Source organism: Neolamprologus brichardi, chromosome 8 (genome assembly GCF_056152115.1).
Source record: "Neolamprologus brichardi isolate AB-2024 chromosome 8, ASM5615211v1, whole genome shotgun sequence".
In the NCBI taxonomy this organism is placed as follows: Eukaryota; Metazoa; Chordata; class Actinopteri; order Cichliformes; family Cichlidae; genus Neolamprologus; species Neolamprologus brichardi.
In genome coordinates, this window is record NC_142111.1 from 6,939,812 (window position 1) to 6,965,467 (window position 25,656).

The window sequence follows — 25,656 nt, forward strand, 5'->3', positions numbered from 1 at the left end:
TGACTGTTGGGATTTTCTCTGTATTGTTATGGGGTCTTTACCCTACAATATAAAGCCCCATTGTTGTGATTTGGAGCTATATAATTAAAACTGAATTGAATTAGGTACATCTCTGGGGGGAAACCAGCTTGTGCACCCTTGTGGCAGGGCTGGTGTAAAGCGTTTTCTACACTTTTGATTTCAGATAAAATATTTAATGCTTTTACTTCTGTTTCAAACGCTAGAGTTATATTACAAAAGACTACAACTCCCACTTCCGCTTAGCCGTCATATGACTAATGTGTGTTTTGTCATGTGACCATGGCGCTGCTATGTCAGTCCTCCGTTTCCCTTTTTCGCAGTGTCGCAGGCAGCAAACCGAAAACAGTCAGTTTCTGTTCGAAACGGCCCAACACACCTTAGACCCGTCCTGTAGCTGGTTAGAAAACACACTCCGGTTCGTGCTTGTCGCACTTTACCCGTGTATTTGGCTGTGTGCAACTCCTACATGTCAGAGTGGTAGACTCACAGCCCTGCAGCTTACCGGCAGGCCTCGCTGTTCACCGACTAAGCATCAGTCCTCACGCCGCCCTTGGGTGGGTCCGGCTCGGCCAAAGAGACAGCATGGTCCCGGTGCATCGCTAGCCTCTTGTGATTAAAGGCGACAGCAAGGGATGAATGGTATCAGTGGGGAAGTGTTTAGCTTGGATGCTACTGGAGTCTGTTTATAAGGATGAACGGTAAGATTTGCTGTTTCACTGCTTTCTGTTTCTTACCCATAAAATCACAACATGTCAAATCACGCCTGCAGGAGATTGCTCAGAAACTTGGTGAGACTTTCTAAGTTTAATTTGGGTGCCTTTTAGCTGGTTTCCATAATGTCTGATATTGTTGACACATGGCTTTCCCCCCTTTTTGCTAGCTTTGTTGAAACGATAGATCGAGGTCAAGAATGCTCCAGGAAAACGAAGCAGTTCCGCACAATTTAAGTGGGATTTCTCAGGAATGAAAGTGTTAAAACTGTCATATTTTTGCAAATGTTCCCAGTGTGTAAACAACTGGAAACCCCATAATGCTTAGGCCAACTGTGACTCAAAGCTGGAAAACACCTAATAGTTTTTATATGAGGGAAGTATGCTTGAAGTCTCTGGAAAGCCTTGAAGCTTACGGTAAGAGGTGTGTGTTTAACAAGCTCCTGGCCTAAATTCACAGGTAAACAAGCTGGTGGATGAAAGTAACTTAAGTCCCTTTGCAAACTCACAGGTGCTCCAGAGGAAACACATGACCGGGGAGCTGCTCCAGTGGGTTGGCAGCTCTTCGATGACTTAAGACCTTTGAGACAAGGAGCATCATCAATATGCTGTCTGGGCTGCAGGGTTAATGATTACTAATGTTGATTCGTCTGCTATTTTTTTTCTGGATAGTTCACTCAGCCCTAAAATGTTAATATAAAACATTGTCCCACAGTGCTTCTAGAGGTTAAAGAATCCTCACAGTACCCTGTAATATTAATGTCCATAGGTGCGTCCTGTCGCAGTTGGAGCTCAGCAGTCCTTAAACGCAGAACTTCACAGTCAGTTTTGATTATTTATGTTGATTCCGAGCAGCCATTACTTGCCACACAACTTCATTTCCTTCTTCATTGTCATGAATAATAAACGGAGTAACAATAAATGATGGAAAATTTAATCTGTGGCAACGTCCTTTTCCTCATTCCTCTTGTTTTTGTTTGTGTTACCCTCCGCAGGCACCCAGCAGACTGATACAAAGAGGCAGAACCTCCTGGAGAGGCTGCTGGATGCTGTGAAGCAGGTGAGCTACCGGTTATCTGGACGTTCTTTATGCTGGAGACGCCAAATTATCATCAGTGCTGCAGTCCACATAGACTGAGCGAGGTTTAATAATATTAAGCCTCTGCTTTTATGGTCAGGAAATCAGCTCACATTAAATGTGTGACTAATTGTGAGTGATCTTTTCTTTGGAACAGGCTTTTTTTAAATTCCCGGTCAACATTTTTGTGGTGACTGAATTTGTTACAGTTCCTTCTATCTCCCTTTCTGTAAACACAATGGAGGAAGTAAAACCGAGTTCTGTTGACGGCCTCTGTAACCCAATATTCTGTAGAACAAAGTTAAAAACATGGGTAGAGTCCTACCTAAAAGAACACATTGACCATGAATACAAACCCCATTCCAAAAAAGCTGCGGTTGTTTGTAAAATATGAATAAAGACAGAGTGAAACCTAGGATGCTTAATTGAAAGTAGTTGAAAAATATGAAAAAATATATACTGTAATTCCCGGACTACAGAGCGCACCTGATTAAAAGCCGCATGCTCTAATTTTAGAAAGAAAATCAATTTTGTACTTGTACAGGCCACACCGGATTTTAAGCCTTATGCGTTTCACTCGTAATATGAGATATTTACACAGAACTATTACACGTGAGGCTTTTTAACGTTTAATTTAATCCGTAAGGTAACATAAACGTTATGGTAACATACAAAATACATACTGCAAATGCTTTTTTTCCTTGATCAGCGCCTGTAACAGGGCTACCGTTAAGTATACGTACGTATCAGTAACACACAAATTAGGTTGCTTATGGTTTTTTTACGGAACAGTGCACAAACAACATTACAACGTCTCTTAAGAACCGGTAAAAATATATACCGTATATATACTACTTATCAATTTTATTGGTCTACTGTTACCAGGCAAAATGTTTTTGGCCGCATGAAAAAAAAAATGCATTAGTCGCACGTCAGTATAAGCCGCAGTGTTCACAGTGTGGGAAAAAAGTAGCGGCTTATGACCCGAAAACTACGGTACACGTTTAGGCTGTGCATATGACCAAAATCTCATATCCCGATATAAGAATTCTATCGTCCGATAACGATATAAATCACAAAAATGTAACATTTTCTGTAAATTTTGTGAATCTCGGGCAGCTCGTCTTGCGGGAAGTGTTTCCAGCTGCGTGTCATGTAGCTGGAGTCGAGTGTTTTAACCGATGCATGAAACGATACATTTTTAGACATAAGTTGTAAAGGCCGCTGTTTTCTTTGTGAGTATTTATTACACGGCTTGCTGCGGGGAAAAGCCTGTTCTAACGTTTGAGTCTAAGGTTTATTTTTTTAGCACCTGGCTGCTCTTTTTTAATTCTCATCCGTAAATAATCTGCTCTTTCACGTGATTCAGTTTATTTTGAAAAGTCTCAACAGGATCTTGAGCTTTATTGTGAAAGGTTTATGTGGAACATAAACAAGCGGACACCGATGTTACCGTCGTCGTTGCTAACGACAACGCATAAAAACAGGCGCTTGTCCGTCTGTAGTGTGGTTATATAAAATATAAGAGAAAGAGAGAACTTTAAGAAATTAATATAGCCAACACAGTGACCATCAAAACGATGAAAAAATATTTCCGTAAACAGTTTATTTTGCGACACCACGAAACAAACGATAGCGTAAAATGAAACGATAGACGTTTTTATATCGTCATCCGATATATATCGTTATATCGAACAGCCCTAGTACACGTTTATTAAATGCCAGGAATCAGTTTCAAAAAGCTGGCACAGGACCAATAAAAGACTGAAAAACTCATTAACTCATTAACGTTCGACTGCAAGTGGCTCTATCTTTGTTCTGTTTTTACTCTAGTGTGACTAAAATGATCGGTGTCTTTCATAAGTGAAGATGTAGGAGGCTTCTCCACCCTGTACATAGTTACTCCTTATTTTGTTTGGTGCCACATATGGTGCTTTTGCCAGAGAAGGCCATACCTGTTTGACTGAGACAGTGCCATATCACATCCTCCCTGTCTCATAACAGCAGGGCTGCACAGTGTGGTTGCATTTAAAACATGTCCTGAACCGTTTAGCAGCTGAAACCCGCATTAAGCAAATATATGGAAATGAAATGTTTCACTGTCTACACAGCAGCTGCTGCTCTCAATTCTGAAATGGGTGCCGAGTGTTTTTCAATTTTTATCTGTACCTTACAGAGTGTTTCAACTCATTTTGACACGGGATACTTTTTAACGTCCGAGGAGAAAAAAACCCACTTAACTCTTATCCTACTGGATCGGGTTTGGCGTGATGCTTTGAGGGAAGATGAAACTGCATGTACGGTATCGGAGCTGGGCTGGACTCTGACACTGTGTCAAATGTAAATATCAAAACTGAGACCAGTGCTGCCAGTCAGACAAGCTTCCTTCTCAGGTTTGCAGCACCAGCCAAGCCCCTACAGTTAATTCTTGAAGGTCAGATCAGAAACACAGTTTGACCTTTAAATTATTTTCTGTAATTCATTTATTTTGTCTGGAATCTTGTAACCACAGGCCAGGAGATGTAGCACAGATACCCTCCGTAGTGTCCGTAGCGGACTAAAGGAGGACGCGATCTGCAATTTAAGGCTTTGAAAGGTGCTGTTAGACTTTTTTAACTTAGCAGACATACATGAAGAAAAAAAAAAGCAATTTCCTCATATCTTCCCAGTGCCAAATCCGCTTTGGAGGAAGAAAGGAGATCGCCACAGACTCAGACAGCAGGTAAGAGGAGCTGCCTGTTACCCAGAAATTCTTTTGCTTTATCACTGTGGTTATTTATCATTCTAAAAGGTGCTTTGTTTTATGTGTGGAGCTCCAGGTCATAGATGATGTAGTGCTTTAGGCTCCAGTATGTGCTCGCGCTACCTCCAGCTTTTTCAGTACAGCGATCTGGCTGTACGCCCAGCTTTGAGGGTTACTTTCTAAACAGCAAAATCATTTTTTTAGATGGAAAATAATTGTTGTTTTTTGTTGTTGTTGTTTTCGGTCTGAGAGCTTTAGCAGACTTTCCATCATATCCGAGCAGTGAGAATGTTCTCCTTTGTGATGTTAATGGTGGCTATGTAAGAAAAATGATGTACCAACTTTGTTTCATTAGAGCTTCATGCTGAGAGAGAATACTATTGATTCATGTTCTGTGCTGCTCAGATCTCATTTTCAGCTCTGAGTACTGGTTTTTAAGATTCAATATTATGTCCGCCTTGTAGATGAAGAGCATTTATAAAAGACTGGTTAGTGGCACTAATGCACCTGTTTCATCACGAAAGCTGCTTTTAAAACTGCGTGCTAGTAGTAGGATGAATGACCTGTCTCCTCTCTAGGTCAGAGGATGCTGTAGCCACGACTTCCAAAAGGAATTCGTTTTTACTGTATGGTCCACAGTATAGTTTTCCACCTCTCCTCAGTTCATCTTAAAGTTGGCGACCAGTACCGTGATGCATGGTATACCCAGCAGAAAAGGACCCCCCTCCCCGCCATCACATCATAATAGTAGAGCTGGAAAAAGTGTGTGGCGGTGACCAGCTGGTTGCAGCACAGACGGTGCTTTAAATGTAAAACTGTGATGTTACCGTGCCCCTGCTCGAATGTGCCTTCTAACTGTAAAAAGTTAGATCCTGCCGCTGCCAGCCAGGCAGATGGCCTCCACAATCCAGCGAGAGGGCCTCTGCTTACAGAGAACTTTGCCTCTGGCAGAACTAACAAAGCAGAAAAACACACAGTCGGAGTCCATTCAGTATAGGTGCGTAGCGCAAACATAGGACACAAGGGAATGTCGCTTTCTCTCATTCTCGGACACTAAAGCTCAGAAAGCTCAGGAGCTAAAAGGGCGGAGAGTTGAAGCTGCAGGGATAACCTTAGGTAAAGCTGCCACATTAGGGTCTTGGAGAGCTCAGTAGAAAAGGGATACACAAACAGAGCCTGGAGGTCATCCAGAGAAGGCGTGTGAGAGCTACTGCAGTCTTGTATGAGAGAAATCGTATATCTATAGTAGATTTATGAGATTCAAATGTGAGGCTAAATCCCATAAAGTGAAGCTGGGTTTAACCTCAGGCCTTTCAGACTATCTGCATTAGGAGAATATCTCATTCGATATGTGATGCACTCAGTTAATTGAACATTAACATGGATTAGTTGTAGTTTCATCTGAATGTACAGCCAAAGCAACATTTCCAGTGCAGCATAAAAAGCACAGCAGGGTGAACTGGGCTGTTCTGACTATTAGGCGACACCCCCACCCGCTTATCTTCATGTTATCCTAACCTGTGTTTGTCTCTGCAGGGTGATCTGTCTGTGTGCACAGTTTGAAGCGGTGCTGCAGCACGGTCTGAGGAAGAGCAGAGGTCTGGCCCTCACAGCTGCCGCTCTCAAACAGGCCGCAGGCTTCAGCAGCAAGACTGAAACAGGTACGCCAGGTTCCCGTACGGCTGTGAAATTGTGGGTTTAGAGTTGAAAAGTGGAGCAGAAACTTCACTTTAGCCCTCTGTGACCTTGGATAAGTAGACTTGCGGAAAGTCTGGGCGGCTATTACCATATGCAATGCTTTTCTGTCTTTCACAGGCAGTTAGAAGACAGGATTGTGCCTGAACCTGAGGATTTAGAGCTTACTAATGAAGCTAGGGCCACTGACAATGCTAGAAATACAATAATAGCCATAGTTTTAATTTTGTCTGAGGTCACATGGTGATTGTATGCAAACCAGCAGCATAACGCTCATCCCTATTAATTACCACACCTCAGAAAACACAACATTAAAACAGACCTAGTTTGAGTTCTGAGGAGAGAACAAAGGATGGAGACGGTCGGGATGGAGCTGTGTGAGTGGTGCGTGAAGGGTCCCCTCTTCTGTTAATGAGAGGGGGGATGTGCTGAGAGAGTCTTTTGCAGCTTCTTTTCTTCCCTTTTGAACTCTTACTTAACTCCAGAGCAGTTGTTTTTCACAATGGAGGTGGAGCTTATTCTTCCTCTTTCCTTTTATCCCGCTCGCTAGAGTTGACTTTCTGGTTCTACGTGAAGGAGCACCTGAACCGCCACGAGCTCCAGCGGTTTTACTCCCTGCGCCAGATCTCCTCAGAGCTCGGCCGAGGTCGTGCCTGGCTGCGCTGCGCCCTCAATGAGCACTCGCTGGAGCGCTACCTGCACACGTTGCTGGCTGACCGCCCCCGTCTCGGGTTAGTGACAAGCCCCCTCGTCAGTTATGCTCCGCACACATTTTCTCAGCTAGGTGGGATTTTTTCTTTCTTTTTCGCTTGTTTATAGATCTTTTGTGTTTTCTAGATCTTACTATGAAGACTGGGCTTTTGTGCTTGATGAAGAGAGAGCTAGTATGCTTCCCACCATGGCTGCAGGTGAGCTTGTGTTTTGGCATTAAATTATTGGTGGTAAACACACTAAACAGCTTGCTAACACAGCAGGAGAGTATAGGGTTCAAACTTTAATACAGACTTACAGCACTGTGCAAAAGTCTCGAGTCACCCAGGAAGTTCTTGTAATCGGATCTTTGATCAGCCATACGTCATCATTTCACAAGCATCTGATTGGTAACAGCTTCATTTTTCAGCATGAACATGATCTCAAACACACCTCCAGTACATATAAAGCATACCCGGATAGAAAAATGCATAACAGGACACTATCAGCCATGGATTGGCCTCCCCAGAGCCCGGGCCTAAACATCTCTTGACAGAGAACAGAAGGCAGCCAACATCCAAAGAAGAAGCCTGGATAACTATTCCAGAAGACCAATAAGCTGTACTGTTCTGCTCAGTATTAGTTTGCTGCATTTAACAATAAAGGTGATCATACCAAGTTTTAATTTTCATGCTCATGATAATTGTAAAAATTATTTTTTCAAGCAAAATATAAAGAAATGAGGAGTGGTGCAAGACTTTTGCACAGTGCTGTATGAGTTGGTTATAAGTTAAGCTAAAGTAACATAAGTGGAAGCAACTCAAACTGTTAAAGCTGGATGTAGCCACTCTGACATCAGACAGTGGCCTCTATACTGCTACCTGAATATTAGCATTTTGGCTAAAGCTATTTAGTTGCAGTCAGAAGGCTCTAGGTAGCTTGAATGCATCCACAGACTGTATGCCTGCATAGCCCAAACACATCTGCATACATTTCACCACAGCTTAAAACAAAGCACCAACTTGTTGGATGGCCTGTTGGTGTAATTAGCCACACAGCAGGGCATATTATGTCTGATAAACAAGGTTAAAAAGGTCAGCTTAGCGACTCAGATAATGCCTAACAGGCAGCCAGGGAGCTACGGATGTCCATGTCAGCTCCCACCCGGCATTTAAATTGTTGGAGACTCATAAAATAAAACTCCACTCTAGGACGTGCAGTTTGCTGCATTTCCACACTGGCTTCGTTTTTCAGCTTCTTCTGTGGCCCCTCTCATACAACTGAGCCCGAGGTTTAAAATTCCCTTTTAAAATATGGTCCTTTTGCTGGGCTATATTATATTTCTTGCCCCATTATTAGAATTTACATACTGGAAGATTTAAATTCAGCCAACTTATGGCTGCATTTTTAGTCTTTAAATGTTGTGTTCTCGTGTATTACTAACCACACTCAGTCTCTCTGAAATGACTTCACACAAACGGAGCTGCTGTAAAACACAGGAAACTGACTGACTTTGCACTTTACTTGTTAAGCATGAGTGGGTTTTTGCTGACAGTTTAAGCTCCGACCCCATTTATGTTAATGGGCGCACTGGTGCTGTTGAACTATTGATGAGCACAACTCGGATGAAAAACAAACCATAAAATTATTTAGAATGTAAACCACTGATCTTGTGCCAGAGCATTTCTGCTCTCTTCTTCTTCTTCTTCTTTTTTACATCTCGGGCAGATTTGTTGTGTGCACCCAGAAATACTTAGCAAGCACAAAGAAAGTTCAAAAGCTTCATGTGTTCTAGTGGGCCTAAATTACATTTCACTTCCTTCTCTCTCCATCTGCTGTGCTCAGGTTTGAACTCCATTCTGTTTGCCATCAACATTGACAACAGCGACCTGAACGGTGCCGTAACACGCGGAGGGTCCTCAGTGTCGCACCTCCTCAAGGAGTCCACGCAGGGCATTGGCAGTTTGTGGAAAGAGTCCACTCAGGGGGTTAGCAGCCTGCTGCGAGAGATCGGCACAGCCACAGCTGTGGTGCCTGGCTTCACCCCTAAAGTGGATGGGGCCTCCGACCCACTCCCCGTGGTGCCACGCAGCACCTCTGCTGGTAGGGCAACAGCAGTGTTTGACTTGCTATTATATGCAAGAAACTGGTGATTTTTTTTTTTTAGTTTTGCACTTGATTGATCCAAACACTTTCTGTTTATTTGCTTTGTTTTAGTATTGCAGTATATGTGTTTTTATAAGTGTCACAAAACCAGCAAAAAGCAACATATGGCTCAGTTTGTGCTTCCATAATGGATGCTTAAACAAGGATGCAGCTCGAGGCATCTGCAGCAGAGAAGAATCCCACCGTGAAGTCTGACCTCATTTACAAGTCTGCCCCAGTCTGTCCCGTCGGGGGGAAACTCACACCATTTTCTCTCCATATGTTCTCCTCAACGGGACTAAAGCGCCTTTAGACTTTTAACTGTGCGCTGCTGAAACTTTCTGCTCAAATGAATGTAAATGAAATTCTAAGCTGCTGCTGCGCCGGCTCCTCGGAGTGGGAAAGCCTATTCAGATTATTCACCGCTAGAAGACTTGCTAATGCACAGCCAGCCTCTTTGGCTCTGAGAGGAAGGAGACAGACTTTCTTTTATCGTCATTCATCTGTTTCTCACAAAAGCCTTCGAAATGACGATAATTGCTTAACAGTCATCATGAGTCTAGCATATCAGCTACTTTCCAAACGAGGAGGAAAAACCAAAGCTAGTGTTGGTCTCAAGTATGAAGACACGGTGCCAGGAAATTCATCACTTTTGTCAGCAGAGGCAGAATCGGCAGATAATACACATAATTGTTTTTTTTTCCTCATTATGCACAGTTGAGCATGGATAGAAGTGCACATGTTCTGTAATTTGCAAACAGGACTGCTCCCAATTCTGTTGCCAGTCCTCTCCCTCCCTCCTCTCAGTCCAATTTTTGAGTTTTGCATTGCACATTTGTACCAGTTAAAAGCACTTAAACTAAACTGTAAACAGTTCTTTCACCTTACACTTAAATCATGAAGGCAAAATCTGCATTCAGCCAAAGCAGCTGGTAATCGCAGTGTGCTATATGTCGATAACATACACTGTATATAAAAGATAGATGTATTTTGGGTGTCTTTTTAATGACTAGCAGGGCGCGAGCGCTCTGGTTGCAAAGAGATCTCCAGTTATATAGAGGTCTATGAGAAAACAAGCCGACTTCTCGTTCGGTTTATGACGTCGGTAAACATTTTTCGTCTCGGTCAAGTGTTTCAACCATTATTGAATAGGTAATGATCTTAAATTTTTCATGCAGTCTTCGACCTCTGGCCAAAATACTCAGTTTGAGGGATCAAATGGGACTTCATTGATCAATGAGCGGCATCACAGTAGCTACAGCTTGTAATCCATAGATATTTTAGTGCTGATTTTTTAGCTTTTACTGCTTTCTCTATATAAGATGAATAAAATGACTGTTATGTGTCCTGTGTCTCAGTTATTACACATGATAAAAATGTCAGTATGCAGGTTATCTAAGTCTAAGTTAGCGTTTTAATCTTTTAAGCATTACAGCTGTTTGTAAGATGAAAGTATAAACATTAAAAATATATAAGTTTTTGTTCACTCCTTTGTAAAAAAAAAAATCTTTTTCCACCCAGACTCAGGGCTGAGGAAGGAGCGGCGGAAGAAAAAGAAGATCACCAACATCATTTCCTTTGATGATGATCTGGATGGAGGAGCTGAGGATGAGGAGGACGGGGAAGACGACTCCCAGAAGATTGGCGGGATGAGGAAAAGTCACACCGCTCCTGCTCAGAGCAGTGTGGAGGAAGGGATTGACCCTTTGGAGCCGGTCTTCTCTGAGTCGCTTGCCCAGAATGGCATGTCTGAGCCGGGCATAGTCAACTGGGTGGGGTCCCCGCATCCCTGCCGCACACCTCCCATAACGGCGCCTCCGCTGCCTGACACCAAGAGTGTAGACAACGAGGAGGAAGAGGAGGAGATATATAAGCCTAGAGCCCAAACCCAAGAGGAAGAGAGGATACCGAGTGATCAGTAAGTGAAAAGAACCGAAGTAGACTAGTAGTAGTTGTACTTTAGACTCTGGTGCTCACAGCAGAAAAAATATATTTGAGAAATTCAGCAAAAAGCAGCATGTGAGCAGTTTGAGCTCAGCTTTCTTCTTTCTGCGTGCAGCTCGCTAACATTACATTTGAGCTGAAGGACTGTTGACTGTCACACTGTCATGAGCATAAGCCTTTCGTCACAGCTAGATGCATCGCTGCTCCTGCACGGTGATCTGGCTGCGGGTTGTTTAGCTTTGGTAGAAAATAAAAATAGTTCGGGTCATGATCATGACTTCTGGAAAGAGAGATTGGTGCCCTTTTTCTGTAATTGTTTTCTACAAAACTTGCCATCTTACACACGAACAGTCTGGTCTACAGACCAGAAGAAAATTACTTCAGTTAGATTGCATTTTTATAGCACTCAATTTTAAATGTATGTATAAAATGTATGCATGTATAATACCACAAAAAGATATAGAATTTATTTATACCAAAGGTTTTCAAACTGTGAGCCGCGCCTTCCCAGGGTGGCGGAGACGTACATGAACAGCAGAAAGTTCTAATTTGTAGTTTTCAAATAAATACACATTCCCCAGACACTTTATTAGGCACACCTTGCTAGTCCTGAGCTGGATCCCCTTTTTCAACTTGAACTGTCTTAAATCTTCATGGCAGAGATTCAGCAAGGTGCTGGAAACATTCCTCAGAGATTTTGGTCCATATTGACTTGACAACATCACACTGTCGGCTGCACATGTGGAGTACACTGAGCTCACTGTCATATTCAGCTAATGGGTTTGAGATGATTTGAGGTGGTGCATTATCCTGCTTGAGTTGAGCATGAGATGATGGTACACTGTGGTCGAACAGAGATGGACATGGTCAGAAACAATACTCGGGTAGAGAGCGTCATCTAAACACTGCTCAGTTTTAGTAAAGGGCTCAAAGTGTGACAAGAAAATATCCCTGATAAATTATACCACCACCATCATCACTCTGAACCCTTGATACCCCATGGGTTTATGTCAAATTCTGACTCTGACATGCAAACATTGAGCAGTTAATCGAGACTCAACAGACCAGGCAACTTTTCCACTCTCATATTGTCCAGTTTTGGCAAGCCTGTGTTAATTGTAGCCTCAGTTTCCTGTTTTTAACTGACAGTAGTGGCAGCTGGTGCAGTTATTGCTGCTTTTGTAGTCCATCTGTAGGCTGGACTAGAGAAATGCCACTGGATGATTATTTCCTCTTTTTTTGGACCGTTCTCTTTAGATTCCAGAGGTGGTTGTGTGGGAAAGTCCCAGCAGATCAGCAGTCTCTGAGTTAGTCAAACCATCATTTGGCACCAACAACTCTGCCACATTCAAAGTCACTTAAATTATCTTTCTGCCCCAGAAAAAGCTTGGTTTAATTTCAACCTCTCATTTTGGCCATGTCTGTATGCTTACATGCACTTGGTTTATGCTGTGTGATTGGCTGATTATCATTATTATGCTGTGTTAACAGGTGTGTCTGTTACAGGTGTGTCAGACTTTGAACACACCACAATAAACTGACCTGTGGGTCAATTTATTCACTGATTCCTCAAGCAGCAAACTGACCAAGAGCGAAATTGTGCTGTTTTAGGGTGGTGGTGGGCAGCCTGTCCAGCGTGTCCACGTGGAGCCCTCTACAAGTCATGGCTGGACACAGCAGCGCAGACATCCTCATTCCTGTGAACCCTGCCGACCCTCAGTCAGGTACTGCAGCAGCGGTTAGTGGCTCTCGTCACAGTGGAAATGCACAATTCACACAAATAGCCAAAGATTGATTGTGGTTCTGTGGGAACTCATGAAATTTCTTGTCCCAAAATGATATCACGAGGATCAATCAGGAGTACACAATTTTATGCAATCTAGGCAAACATAACATTCACACATCAGTGCCTCTGGCAGTCTTTGATGGGGGACCTGAAAGGCCATAAAGGGAAATGGTACCTATTTCTCTTGCGGTAGGCATGCAGTGTTTTTACTGCTGATCAGAGCGGCTTATGGTTTCCGTGAAGGATTTATTTCATCGAATGAAATGCAGGGACTTTCTCTTTTGGCTTCCAGCTTTACTTTCACTTTGTTTCAGTGAGCTCCGTGGAAGACACGGCCGCATTTCCTGTTCAGTGTGAGTCGGCAGGATCAGTGGGAAACTGCGAGAGCAGCAGATCTCAGCTCACGTTCAAGTAAGCTGTCGTTTCAGTCAGAAGTGCTGTGAAACATTCTTCACTTCCAGGCCTCCTCGATGTGACGTTGTGCTGCAGCTTAATGCGCAAAATAAAATAAGAAGCAATTCCAAGATCTGATTCCTCTTTTGAATTCTTTCAGTATGGAGTCCAGTCCAACAACGCAGCCTGCTCCGCTCTCCAGCGCGCTGTCAACATCTGCTTTGCCCGAGTCCATGACAGTGGGTGAGTGTGCCTTCTTTATCCGTCTGTCTGTCTCTTACTATTTCTCGCCTCCTCTCTCTTCTTAATGTTCCCAAACCTGTTCTGTGATATGAATCATTGCGGTGTTTGACGCATGTTATTCACAAAAGCTGAGCGGCATATTTTATTCAGTCACTCTGACAAGAAAGGTTCAAACATGCCCACGAAAAAGATGGATTTGATCTCTTTTGGTGTGGAGCTGTGGGTTGGTTGCCAAACAAAAACATGTTGTTACTCGCGCATTTATTCGTGACCCTCAATTAGTTTCTTGGGAGTACGAGTAAAAAACACCTTAACCCTTTATTGACCATAGGCCCACCGGCGGGCCCATTTTACAGGTAAATTTGAAGGGCCGGTCAATAAAGGGTTAGGAACAGAAGAGTTAATTACAAATTGCTAAGAGTCACCTGCTGGATACACAACAAAATACTCATTTAGCTAGCAAAACGTCAGGTAAAAAAATGTTTTCAATTAATATTTTTATTTTCTTGCATGCATGATTGCAGAATTTGTAAAATTGTGCACTGATGCATGCAAGAAAAACAACACAAAACAAAAATTAAACTTAAAAAACCCCAACATTTGTACATATTTAATATTTCATTGAAACTGTGTGTGAGCACGTTGCATGGTGATGTGGCATTATGTAGATGCATGAGACTCTCTTCAGCCCAAAAGGTGATATGTGCGTTACACACACACACACACACACCAGCAAAATGTGTGTGTGAGAAATTTGAGTTTGCGCAGCTGAATAATGAGTGGCCCAAAACGCCACAAACCTCTCCTAAATTGAATGAAACATACAAACGCCTTACATTAGATTTGACTGCAGGAAACTCACTTGTCAAATTATCTGTTCCTCAAGAGGCTTTACCCAGAAGATGATCAGATTTCAAGCTGTAGGCCCAGAAGTTTGTGACCGTAATGAATCCTTTGGAAGTCCTGACATGTCTTTCTTGGGAAATTTCTCCACAGCTGTGGAACCCGGAGCAAATGAAATTGAACTTCCTGATTAGTGTTTTCAAACCTTGTTGTCATTTTTCTTGGCGGATAAACTGATCTAATCGCAGCGAGTTAATCCCATCGTCCAGAGACTGCTCATTGTGTTTCCATTATGTCAAATCATCCACCAGGTGGCGCTGTTGTTCCAGTGTTCTGACATGTTACTGTATGTACTGTATGGACTCGCTCGTTTGCTTGGGAGCATGGCAAAAATCAGATTGTGAGAATGCCTGTAGTTCACATCAAATTTCTGATCTGTAAGAAAACAAAACACAAAAACACAGAAAACTAAAATGAAATCACATGATGTACATTTTGGTGTGTGCGACCAGCTCACTGAACACACAGACTTCTTTTCCTCTTGCCTGGAGTCTGCTTGGTGTTCTGCTCAGTGCCCCGGAGCTAATCAGAGCTTAGACCCTTAGACGCCCAGACGGATGCTGTTTGAGATTTTGGGATTTAGTGTGTGTGAGAGAGAGAAAGACGGAGAAAGCCAGAGGAGGAAAGGTGAGGGGGAACTGCTCTTAAGCACCGGGACTGAGTGGTCGTCTAGTCTATTAGTCCTCAGTAAGAGGAGGCCAGAGGGTCAAAGAGAGAGAAGGAGAGAGAGCTGGTGATCTAAAATTTCTCTCATAGAGGCAAAGAGCAGAGAGGATGGTTTTCATGGTTACACAAGGCCTTTAAAAGATGTAGAATAGCAGATTTCAATAGCGGAGGATGTTTTTTTTTTTTTTTTTCCCTTTCCTTCAAAGACAAATCCTGCCTGAAACTCTAACGTCACATTTAGGTATCAGACCTTAAAGAGCAAAAGAGCTTCTCTCCAGACTGAGTAACATCACACAAGGAGGAAACCAGTGGACAGAGGCAGAGATACCGTTTTTGACTTGGTTCAGTTTTTATATTTTCAGTAAAAGATCAGAGCTTTTTTCTCAGCTGAAAAACTCCTATTCACTTTGCTCTCTCTGGCTCTGTTGCTTTTGCACCTAAGCCAAAACAACAGTTCCCCCTGAGATTTGTGCAAAATCGTCCGAAAGGAGAAGGAAAAATACGCAGAACATGTCTGATTAAACCTTGATTTTATAGCGTTTCACTCTGGGTTTTGCCTTTAGGTAAAATCCACTTTGTATTGATCTAAACTGCAGGTTAAACTTTCCATAGAGACGTGCCACTATTTCATACGTGGAATTGAGTGGACTTGTCAACAAGAGTAACGGTGAGCCTGTGAAAACACCAGAGTGATGCATGCAAAATACTAAATTACTTAGGTTTAGATTGTGTTATAAATTTATATTAGAGCACACTGAAGGGCAGTAAAACAGCCCATGATGTTGTTTGCCTGTTTAGTGAGTAAATTTTTGCTAAATTCAGAAGGTGCTGGATTTATTTAAAGGCGTGCTGGAGAACCTGAAGGAAAAACTGTGTTAGGAGAAAAAAGAAGGATGAGGGGTGCAGTGAGAGCTCTGCCTCAGTGATTTCCTTCTGGGTCTGACAGCTCATGAGGCCAAGCGGTCCACTGATTGGAGAGTATGGAGTTTGTAATTCACAAGACTCCCTTATTACAAGGCGTAGCTCTCGCCTAATGCATCTGTTATTGGAACGATTGAGCCGGGGCGTGCTGGCGGAAGTGCACGCTGTCTTGTTTTCCTGGAACGATGGCTCTTCCAGGCAGAGCGTGAGCACAGAGGTGCGTGCGTCTGTCTTCCTGCACACAGACTTGTACTGTAATTTGTTCACGTCCTCTTGTGAGGACAGAGGGGCGTCTGGCTCTACTGAAGTCCCTAATGGCTCGTCCGTGGCACCCGCTGTGAACGCGTGGTTGGACTAAAGGTCACGTTTATTTCTGGCCTGCTGATGTGGAGAATGGAGCTGTGTAGATAATCGCGTTTTTCCCCTTTCTCCTCACTCTTGTGCTTGTCATCGCTTTTCTTCTTCGCCTTTCCTTTTTCCTCGTCCTCCTCCAAACAGGCACTTATCCCGGGGTTAGAGGAGAGACCTACTCATGTCTGTGGCTATATCGACACCCTACATTAGCCATGAAAACAAAGCTAATGTCTTTGCATGTGTGCAAAATGCAGGATGCATTAGCTCTGTGTCTCACGGTTAATATTTATGGAAGTCCTGGTAACAGCCTAGTTAGGCACTTTGAAACCTCAACGCTCACCTCCGAGCGTAACTATGGAGATGAGTCACCGTGCAACTGCGCAGCCTGGCCCAAATCTGTCCTCAACATCAGGATGGAGATTAACATCACCCGGCAGCAGACTGCTGGCAGACTTTGGCTGCGACTGATACAGTTCCACTGACTGACGCTTTAAGCTGGAAGAAAAAGACCCGGAGACCTTTAAACTGAAGTTGCTGCCACACATATGACACAAATGTCACCGTTATATTTATTAGGGATTAATCTGTCGGTTATTTTTTCTGTGAATTGATTTTCCGGTCTATAAAATGTCAGAAATTGGAAGGAAAAAAAACTGTTTTCCTCAGAGCTATTTGATTTGTCTTTTTTGATGTAACTCCATAGACATATATAATTCATAAGGTCAAGAATTTTTTTACTGCTTCAGCTTGCTCTTCTTTTTTGTTTTTGTTTTTTTAGCCAAACTTTAGAGCGACAGTATCCAAAGTTTCGAGTGGTCCTGCCCAGTTTCAGATATTTTGCTGTGCACTCAAACTCTGATTTTCAGTGATTCATTTCAATCTTTTCTTGAGTTGTTCCCGAGTTTTAGTCACACAGTTTTGCTCCTGGCACTTGACAGCCACCATTCTGTTATTATTGCCTCCCTGCCACTATGAAGATATAAACAATCTGAATTTGATCCCATGGATTTGTGTTAATACACTGCTCGAAAACAAATACATAAATAATGGAACACTTAAATCACACATCTTGATGAACTAAATATTGAAGCTTAAAATCTTTACTGATTTTAACAGTCAGTCAAAGCGAAACCACCAACAGTGTGAGGGCTGGATGAAGTCATCAGGTGATCCTGTGGCTAAGTAGACCGTATGCCTGTACGCACTCATAATAACATCTGGGCACACTCCTGTGGATGTTGTCCCGGGGATCCCCTCCCAGACATGGATCCGAGCATCAGTGAGCTCCTGGACAGACTGTGGTGCTATGTTGTGGCTTTGGATGCTTGACACATAATATCCCAGAGCTTCCTAGTTGGATGCATTGTGGGGTATGTTAGGTCCAGTCAGTGGCATCGATGGCCGAGCATTTTCCTACACCAGGGAACCCGAGGCCTGCTGCATTTTCAGGTCTGAGGATTTCTCGGTAACAGCAGTCAGGCTACTGTTGGCTAATAAAGGTCTGTATTACTGATCAACACAGTCGGAGAGAAGTTCAGAAGGTAGAAAACCTAGTATAACCTTGGTACTGTAATCCCTTATTCTGATTGAACTTCAGCATCTGGTCAAGCTTTTAATTTGAAATAAACTGGGCTGTGAGTTGTGGGGATGTTTATGTTTATTAACACATGTATGAACACAGCCGTGATATTATGATGGCTCATCAACCTCTTTGGTTGTTTAAGCTTATGACAGTTCTTATTGACAACCCCGTGAACATGGCTGGTGTTACTTTTGAGCCAAAGATGATGGTTTTGTCGTCCTGCTGACAGTTGGAATGGAGCTAATTGAAGCCTCGGGAGTGGCGCACACAGTAACAGCACAGTTTACGTTGCTCTATTGTGAGAATCGAGTACAAAAGAGGGAATGCCTGCTCAGTAAAATAAAAGCAAATTATGTTCAGATGATTGTAATTATTAGATATTTGTGAGGTAATTGTGTTTTTGTTTACTAGCACGGCAGAGCAGAGAACCCAAATCTAAACCTGGATTCACTCTTAAATTTTCTTGGCTTTGTTTCTTTCTTCAAAGTTTTTAGTAGCTACCACAAAAGTATGTTTTATTGTGGCAATAAAAGTGCTGCTCTCTGTGAGTCCGATAGATCTCATTCTGTATAACTCCTGTCAGCTGAATAAAAAAAAAAGAAGTTAAACCTGATTTTATCAAAGCAGTTCATCTTTGTGACAGAACAAAAATCTCACATTAATACAGCAAGTGCGGCGTGTGGGATGCTGTTATTTCTACATTTGAAAGCTGTATGATATGAGTTTATGCATATTACTGTGTGTAGTCTTTGTGTGTCTGTGATGCATTAGAAGCAGTTTCTATGCAGAAATCTCACCGCAGTGTCTCTTCTGCAGTGGAGCTGCGTCAGGCCATTGTAGCCATGATGAACAGGAAGGACGAACTGGAAGAACAAAACACGTACGTCGGGATTCACTCCTCTTACCTGCTACTTGCAAACTTTCAAATGCTCCATCACACACACGTACTTAGGCTGGAAGAACTTCTCTTATTAGCCTCCAGAGACTGTGACTTGCAGCGATTTAACAGCTGCTAAAAAAAGTTGAGCATGCTGAAAGTCAAAGGTCAATATTGATAAGATCAAAAATACAATACATTTTTATTTATCTTAGATTTGAAAGCAAAAAGGTTGACTGAAGTACTTTACAAGTTAGTTAAAGAAAACAAGATGAAACAACTGATCAATAAATTAAAAGGATACAGTGAACTAAAATATAAAAAACAAAAATACAATAAAATAGACTAAACTGCTTTAATGGAAACCATGGCTGTACTATGAGAATTTGGAGTTGTATAAGTTGCACTGCTTGGTTAAATAGTTGGTTGAGATTTAAAAATAAAAAATGAGTAAAAGGATCTCACATTTTCTAATATAAAAAATGGACAGGGAGCCTTTATAGACCTGATGAAACTGGAGTGATGCAAAATCTGTTAAACGAGCAGCATTTTGACTGCCTGCGAGCAACAAACAGATACAAGCTGTTGCAGTAGTCCAATCTAGAGCTGATGAAAGCATAAATATGGATTTTTAAGGCCTTTTGGAGGAAGATGGGATTTTGCTTTGGGAATCTGACGCAGGTGATAAAAGCTGTGTTAACCAGTCTCTAACATCTCGTAGACAGGAAAATAAATCTGGATGGTGTCGGCGTAACAATGGAAGTGAATTTTGTACTTCCTGAAAATCGATCCCAAAGGCAGCATATATAATGAGAACTGAGTAGGACCCAACATGGACCCCTGAGGTACGCCACAACACATCTAAAATAACTAAAAGAGCAGAAAAACCCGAGTCAGCAGTTAAGAAAAGATCATTAAAATACAAATACCACAAGTGTCTAAAAAGGTCTGATGATTAAAGTCGATTTTAAGAAGTTTTCTTTTTGGAAAAAGCTGCACAACAGCGCATATGAAAGCAGGTGATACACAACCCGATGACAAAGAAGGATTTACTAGCCTGAATATTATGAATGGTTTCCTTAAGAAGATGAGAGGCGAGGATCTCTCTCTATATAATTAAAGTGAATCTCCTGCCAAGCAGAGGTTAGAATTTCATACTAAATGATTTAAATTTAGGGTATTAAATTAACGACACAGGCACAGATTAAGTGCTGATTCAATATTTTATATCAGAGCTAAATGTAAATCAGTCTGTCTGTTAGTGCTGCAATTAAAGCAAGTATCGTCATAGTTTATCTAATCTGTTTATGAAAATAACATCCCCAGTATTTTAACATTTAGAGGATTAAGCCTGTGTATGGGATGCTACCTGAATGTGATAGTGATAGAAGCCTGTGTTATTTATGCATAAACGTGCATGGCAGCTGCTTTTTAAAGTGTTTTTTTTTTCTTTAGGTCTCTTCGCAGTCTGCTGGATGGGGAGATGGAGCACTCAGCAGGCCTGAGGCAGGAAACCGATCTGCTGAAGAAGAAGCTGGCAGAACTGGAAGAGAGGCACTCAGCGAAGGTCCAGGCGCTGGCCAGGTAACACGTGATGCCTGCGGACCATACGTTAATACGTAACGTCCGCCTGCACAATGGAAGATTAAAACTGCACGTAGCAGGGGACTTATTCTATTAACGTTTAACAAATTAATGCACTCTTAACAAATTAATGACAGCAAAGAGTGCAGATTTAAAAATACTGCTTTTGATTTCAGGTGACGGTAAATTTAGATTATTGTGTGTGGCCAAAGCATTTGCACGCTGACATAAACAGACTATTTATTTGTTTTGGTCTACTGACCAGAAAACTCATTTTTTACTCTTATTGACACTTTGAACCACAGGTTATTCAATTTGTTGACTTTCAGTCAGAAAATTGTTAATGGCACTGCTGATATAACAAATGAAGTCCCATTCGAAGCTTCCACACTATAACCCTTTGGGCACACAAAATAGTGGCAGAATATGATGTCAAATGATCTTCTGGTTTCACCTCTAGCAAGAAATTGTAACATTTATGATTTTCTGGCACAGATCTATATTTACCCATACAGGAGTTTTAAATTTAGATATTCTTGAGTCAATATATTTTGCGGGGAAAATGAGAAATAGGTGCAGTCATGGATTGAAAAGTGTGCGCACATGTATGGAAGAGGGGAAAAACAGTTTGCACAATTCTAATGAGTTTGAAAGTCAATACTTGTTAGGACCACCTTTTGTGCTTTAACACAGTCTGAACTCTGTTAGGCAGCTTTCTTGTCATTTCTTTAGGTAATCTTGTGGAATAGTTCTCCAGGTTTCTTGAAGGACATTCAAAGCTCTTTGATGTTGGCTTTTGTTCTCTTCTCTGTCAAGACGATCCCACACTGCTTCAGTAATGTTGACTGATAATGTTCCAGTGTTTGTTTTTCTATCCAGATATGCTTTCACTTCATTGGCAGCGTGTTTGGAATCAGTGCCGTGCTGAAAAATAAAACGATTTCTAATGGTACGCTTCACAGATGACAGATGGCATTACATGGTGGCTCAAAATCTGACTGCATTTTTCTGCATTCATAATTCTGTCACTTTTAACAAAATCCCCAACACCACTGGCTAAAACGCGTCCCCAAACCATGACAGAGCCTCCACTATGCTTTACAGATGGCTGTAGACACTGTCGTACCTCTCCTTCATACATTTTGAGTCCATAAAAGGATATTTTGAGTCCAGTTCTTGTGTAATTTTTCATACCTCAGCCTTTTTCTCTTGGTTTCCCCTCCTTAAGAATGGCTTCTTGACAGCCACCCTTCCACTGAGATCATTTCTGATGAGGCTTCAGGGCCACATGTATCCCTCAGGTCCTGTGTCATGTTCAAATGGCCTCCACAGTCACCAGATCTCAATCCAGTCATCCGGACTGAAACGAGAGATTCACATCATGGATGTGCAGCTGACAAATGTGCAGCAACTGTGTGATGCTATTATGTTATCAGCACCTTGCTAAATCTGTGTCATGAAGAATTACGTCTGTTCTAAAAGCAAAAGGGCATCCAGCCCAGCGCCAGCAAAGTGCACCCAAACAAACATAAAAACCCAAATGGCTGCTGATTGTAGTTTAAGGACAAATGGTGTATGGATTATGTTGTGGTGGGAGGATTTGTCACACCAGTGTTTGAAAACACTTTTAGAATTCCAGAAATGGAGCTGCATGACATTTAAATATTTTATATTTTGGCACATTGAGCATTAACCGCTTAATGCGTTAAAAACATGCATTTTGGCTTTTTGTTTGCACTGATGGAGACACTGTCAGTAGAATGCAGATGGAACTGCATGATCATCCGAGTCATATAAACAGTGTCTCCAGATGGGACAGTGCAGCAAAAACACTGACAGCAACTGAATATAGTCCTTAGCAGTTACACCTGTGTTTTACACTTCAGCGGAGTCAAAGATACAGGCGTGTTATTGACTGCTCCATTCATTAGCTGTATGGATCCACATATTTAACCCAAAAAGTTTTCAGTCAGCAGAGCAGAAGTAAACACTGTGTTAAAGCTGTAATAGCCTCAAACACTTTCATGTCTGTGATTAAAGCTGCCTTGTTGCTGAGGATTGCGCAAGGCCTTTCCTTAGACCTGCTGTACCTGCGTCACTGTTTTACACATAATAACAGTAATTACCACTAATGGCAAGAGCTTTACGCAGACAGGAAAAGGAAACTATATTTGTGCGCTGTTAAGTTTCCCCATCGAGTTCAGTCTACTCATGATTAAAAGAACTAGAGGATACACATCAGAGCAGAGTAGGAAACTTTACCCCATTCATACTCGGTGTGTGAGATTTCCTTTTCCTAAATCGCAGATACAGTCAGTGTTATCCCAATAATTGACCACCTACGGTTCACTGAAAGTGGCTGAGGCCAGAGTCCTCAGTCAAGCCCTGAGCCCTTTAAATAGACGACTAGTCATCCTGCAGCAGTCGAAACAGAAAGCCCCAGCAAGCAAGATTGTAGCCTCCCACAGTAAATCAATCCACTAGCTGGGATTGATTGGGTGACTCAAGTTAAGTGTGTGGAGACTGAATCTGATGGGTTTGTTGTTGGGAGCGGACAGGGCAGCAGCTGACTGAGCCGTTTAAAATGTGATGATGTTCATATGGAGCACTTTAATGGGGTGGAAATGACACGAGGTAGAGAGGCAGTGAGAACAAGAGATGACTGTGACATACAGTATGCATTTCCACACAATCAATCGAAGACGCACTCAGACACATAAATCCGTTTCTGTAGTCTGCTGCTAAATCTCAAGTGCTGCTTTTCCTTCTCAGCCAAATCTGTCTCGATCAATAGCGGCTATAAATACCGTTGAAGGAGCAGCTAGCCGCTGAATGAGGGCTTGGAGCTTCTGTGAAAGCGGCTACTGGCAACTGTTGCTATGTGCCCCACAATTCTTCATCATTACTGCGTTAATGGTGAATTGAGTCAGTTTTGACACTGAAATGGTAACATCTTAACACTCATAAGAACGACTGGTTTTCTTGTTGACCCGATGGAAGTGCTTTACTCCCGTTTGATTAATCGAGACATTGTTTAATCTGAGATTACTTTGAGAGGAATCACTTTGCTGCCTCTGGCACTGTGCAGGTTAACTTTTTATCTTTACCACCAGATAGTCCTGCTGTTTGAGGAAGTCATTAGCTTATTTTAGAAATCTTCCAAACGATCCTTCTTACATAGTAGAGTGATACCCATACTAAAGGAAGTGTCTTATATACACATAGCGTGTATGGATGCCTGCGTGTGTGTGAGCCTGGTCGTACATGGGGGTGGCAGAGGATGAGCAAGCCTCCATACATAGATTCCGGCTGACGTAGACTCAGGCAGAGGGGAGTGGGCTAAAACGAGCAGCTGCCCACTTTACCGACTTACTCACAGATCCATCCACATATAGCACGAGAGTGTAAGACCCATACTCACACATTGTGACATTGCAACCCACAACCCAAGCGCATATGTAATAGTCCTCTCTTGTGGTCCTGTACGCACACCAAGAATTTGCATTCTTTGTATTTCCGTCACCTGTTGGATTTCCTATGAAGGAATATTGCACATGTAGCAAGTAAAATCTTAAATGTTTTGCTTCATATAAATTGGAGCTAATAGATAAAAGTCGTAGTTTTTGGTGTGACCATCCAGTGAGTTTAGACTGATTCTTATAATTGGGTCCTTCCATCTGAAATCAACATGGGCCTTATGCTCAACCTTCTCATATTTGCGACAATTTTATGGTCCAAAAGTTGAATTTATATAACGAGTGCTGTGAAATTTCAGCTTCATATATCAAATATTTTTCAGGACACATTCTTTTTAGAAATATGGTCCATCGACGTACTTTCAGCACATTCAAATCTGAGGCAATATTTGAACATCAGTGTCTCAAAAACCATTAAAGGTAAAAGCCTGAAATTCTCACTGCTCTTTCTTATGATCAACACGAATCAGGACCTGTAATTTGGGACCGATACATTAAAAAATCTCTGCGCAATGACTAGTTATATTTGAGTACACCTTAATAAAAAAGAAACTTCACATAGCAAAAGACAACTAGTGGCGAGTGCTAAATATCATATAGTTATATTTCAAAAGAGTGTAAAAGGTTTTTTGCTAATTTGTACTCAAATGTGGGATTTTGCAATAGTGCTCGAGTTTTTACTTGACATTTTAACTAGCCAATACTCAAGCATTTTTTTAATGCATCTGTCCCAAATTACAGGTCCTGAATTATCTTCATGATAAGAACGAAAGTAAAAGCTTCAGACTTTTATCTTCAGTAAATGGTAAATGGACTGGTTCTTATATAGCGCTTTTCTACTCTTCTGAGCACTCAAAGCGCTTTACACAACTTGTGCATTCACCCATTCACACCCATTCGCACAAGCACATTTCTCTAGGTGCTTTCTAGATAACATTCACACACATTCATACTCCGATGGATGCATCGGAGAGCAATTTGGGGTTAGTATCTTGCCCAAGGATATTTGGCATGCAGACTAGGGGAAGCCAGGAATCGAACCACCAACCTTCCGATCAGTACATGACCTGCTCTACCACCTGAGCTACAGCCACCCCTTAGTAGCTACTGTGGCAAAAACAAACAAACAAAAAAGTCTGGAGGAGCTGCACTTTGAAACTGGTTGCCCTTTCCTCTTACCATCTGGATGCCTCCTTGTTTTTGTTGTCACTTAAGATGATCCTCGTCATTATTACACCGTAAAATGAATTTGTTATCAATGCGATGACTCCCTAATGGCAATGCATATTGGAATATTATTAATTAATGCTGTGATTAATATTCATTCCTTCATTTCTAATGACACAAGGCATTAAATCACCAGAAAGCTGTTGCTAAATAGCAATGTCCCACACCAATTGACCTTGCTCTAAATGTCTAACCCTCAAGCTCATTCCTCAGAGAATAGTGAGACAGACACACACAGAAAATCTTTCCCCTCAACTATTTCGTGCCCCCCTCTTTATGCGACAGTTGGCAGAGTGGAAAGCAGGCCTCCCGCAGCAGGAAGACGGGAAGGTGGCCAGTCGAGTGGGCTCGGGCCAGCTAGCAGTTCCTCGTCACAGGGAGAGGGGGTGGTTGGACAGGCGGACACATACGTGCGCGCACACACTCGCATGCAAAAGAAACGAGAGCAGATGCCTTTTTCTTAGCTGGCAGAGCCGCCTTTCTCCAAGCAGTCTGGTACGGCTTTTCTAAAATAAATAAATAAATTAAATAAAATAAAGTGGCAGAGCAAGCGGCTGTGATGTTTGCCCGGTTTATTTGTTGGGGGTGTTTAGTCAGTTATGTCATTCTGCCCAAACG

At 42.1% G+C, this 25,656-nt stretch overlaps 1 protein-coding gene across 1 annotated transcript in view; it reads left to right on the plus strand.

Moving 5' to 3' along the window:
- The first annotated feature begins 300 nt into the window (after positions 1-300).
- The window catches only part of snx29 (sorting nexin 29), a 148,024-nt gene continuing 122,668 nt past the window's right edge, over positions 301-25,656 (plus strand). The window contains exons 1-13 of the mRNA XM_006807254.3: positions 301-719; positions 1,727-1,791; positions 4,479-4,531; positions 6,089-6,213; positions 6,798-6,978; positions 7,085-7,155; positions 8,783-9,040; positions 10,604-11,000; positions 12,638-12,750; positions 13,127-13,223; positions 13,366-13,448; positions 18,691-18,754; positions 20,207-20,335. Of these exons, the coding sequence (XP_006807317.2) occupies positions 713-719; positions 1,727-1,791; positions 4,479-4,531; positions 6,089-6,213; positions 6,798-6,978; positions 7,085-7,155; positions 8,783-9,040; positions 10,604-11,000; positions 12,638-12,750; positions 13,127-13,223; positions 13,366-13,448; positions 18,691-18,754; positions 20,207-20,335 (1,643 nt within the window). The 5' untranslated portion in view covers positions 301-712. The remainder of the gene's footprint in view (positions 720-1,726; positions 1,792-4,478; positions 4,532-6,088; positions 6,214-6,797; positions 6,979-7,084; positions 7,156-8,782; positions 9,041-10,603; positions 11,001-12,637; positions 12,751-13,126; positions 13,224-13,365; positions 13,449-18,690; positions 18,755-20,206; positions 20,336-25,656) is intronic.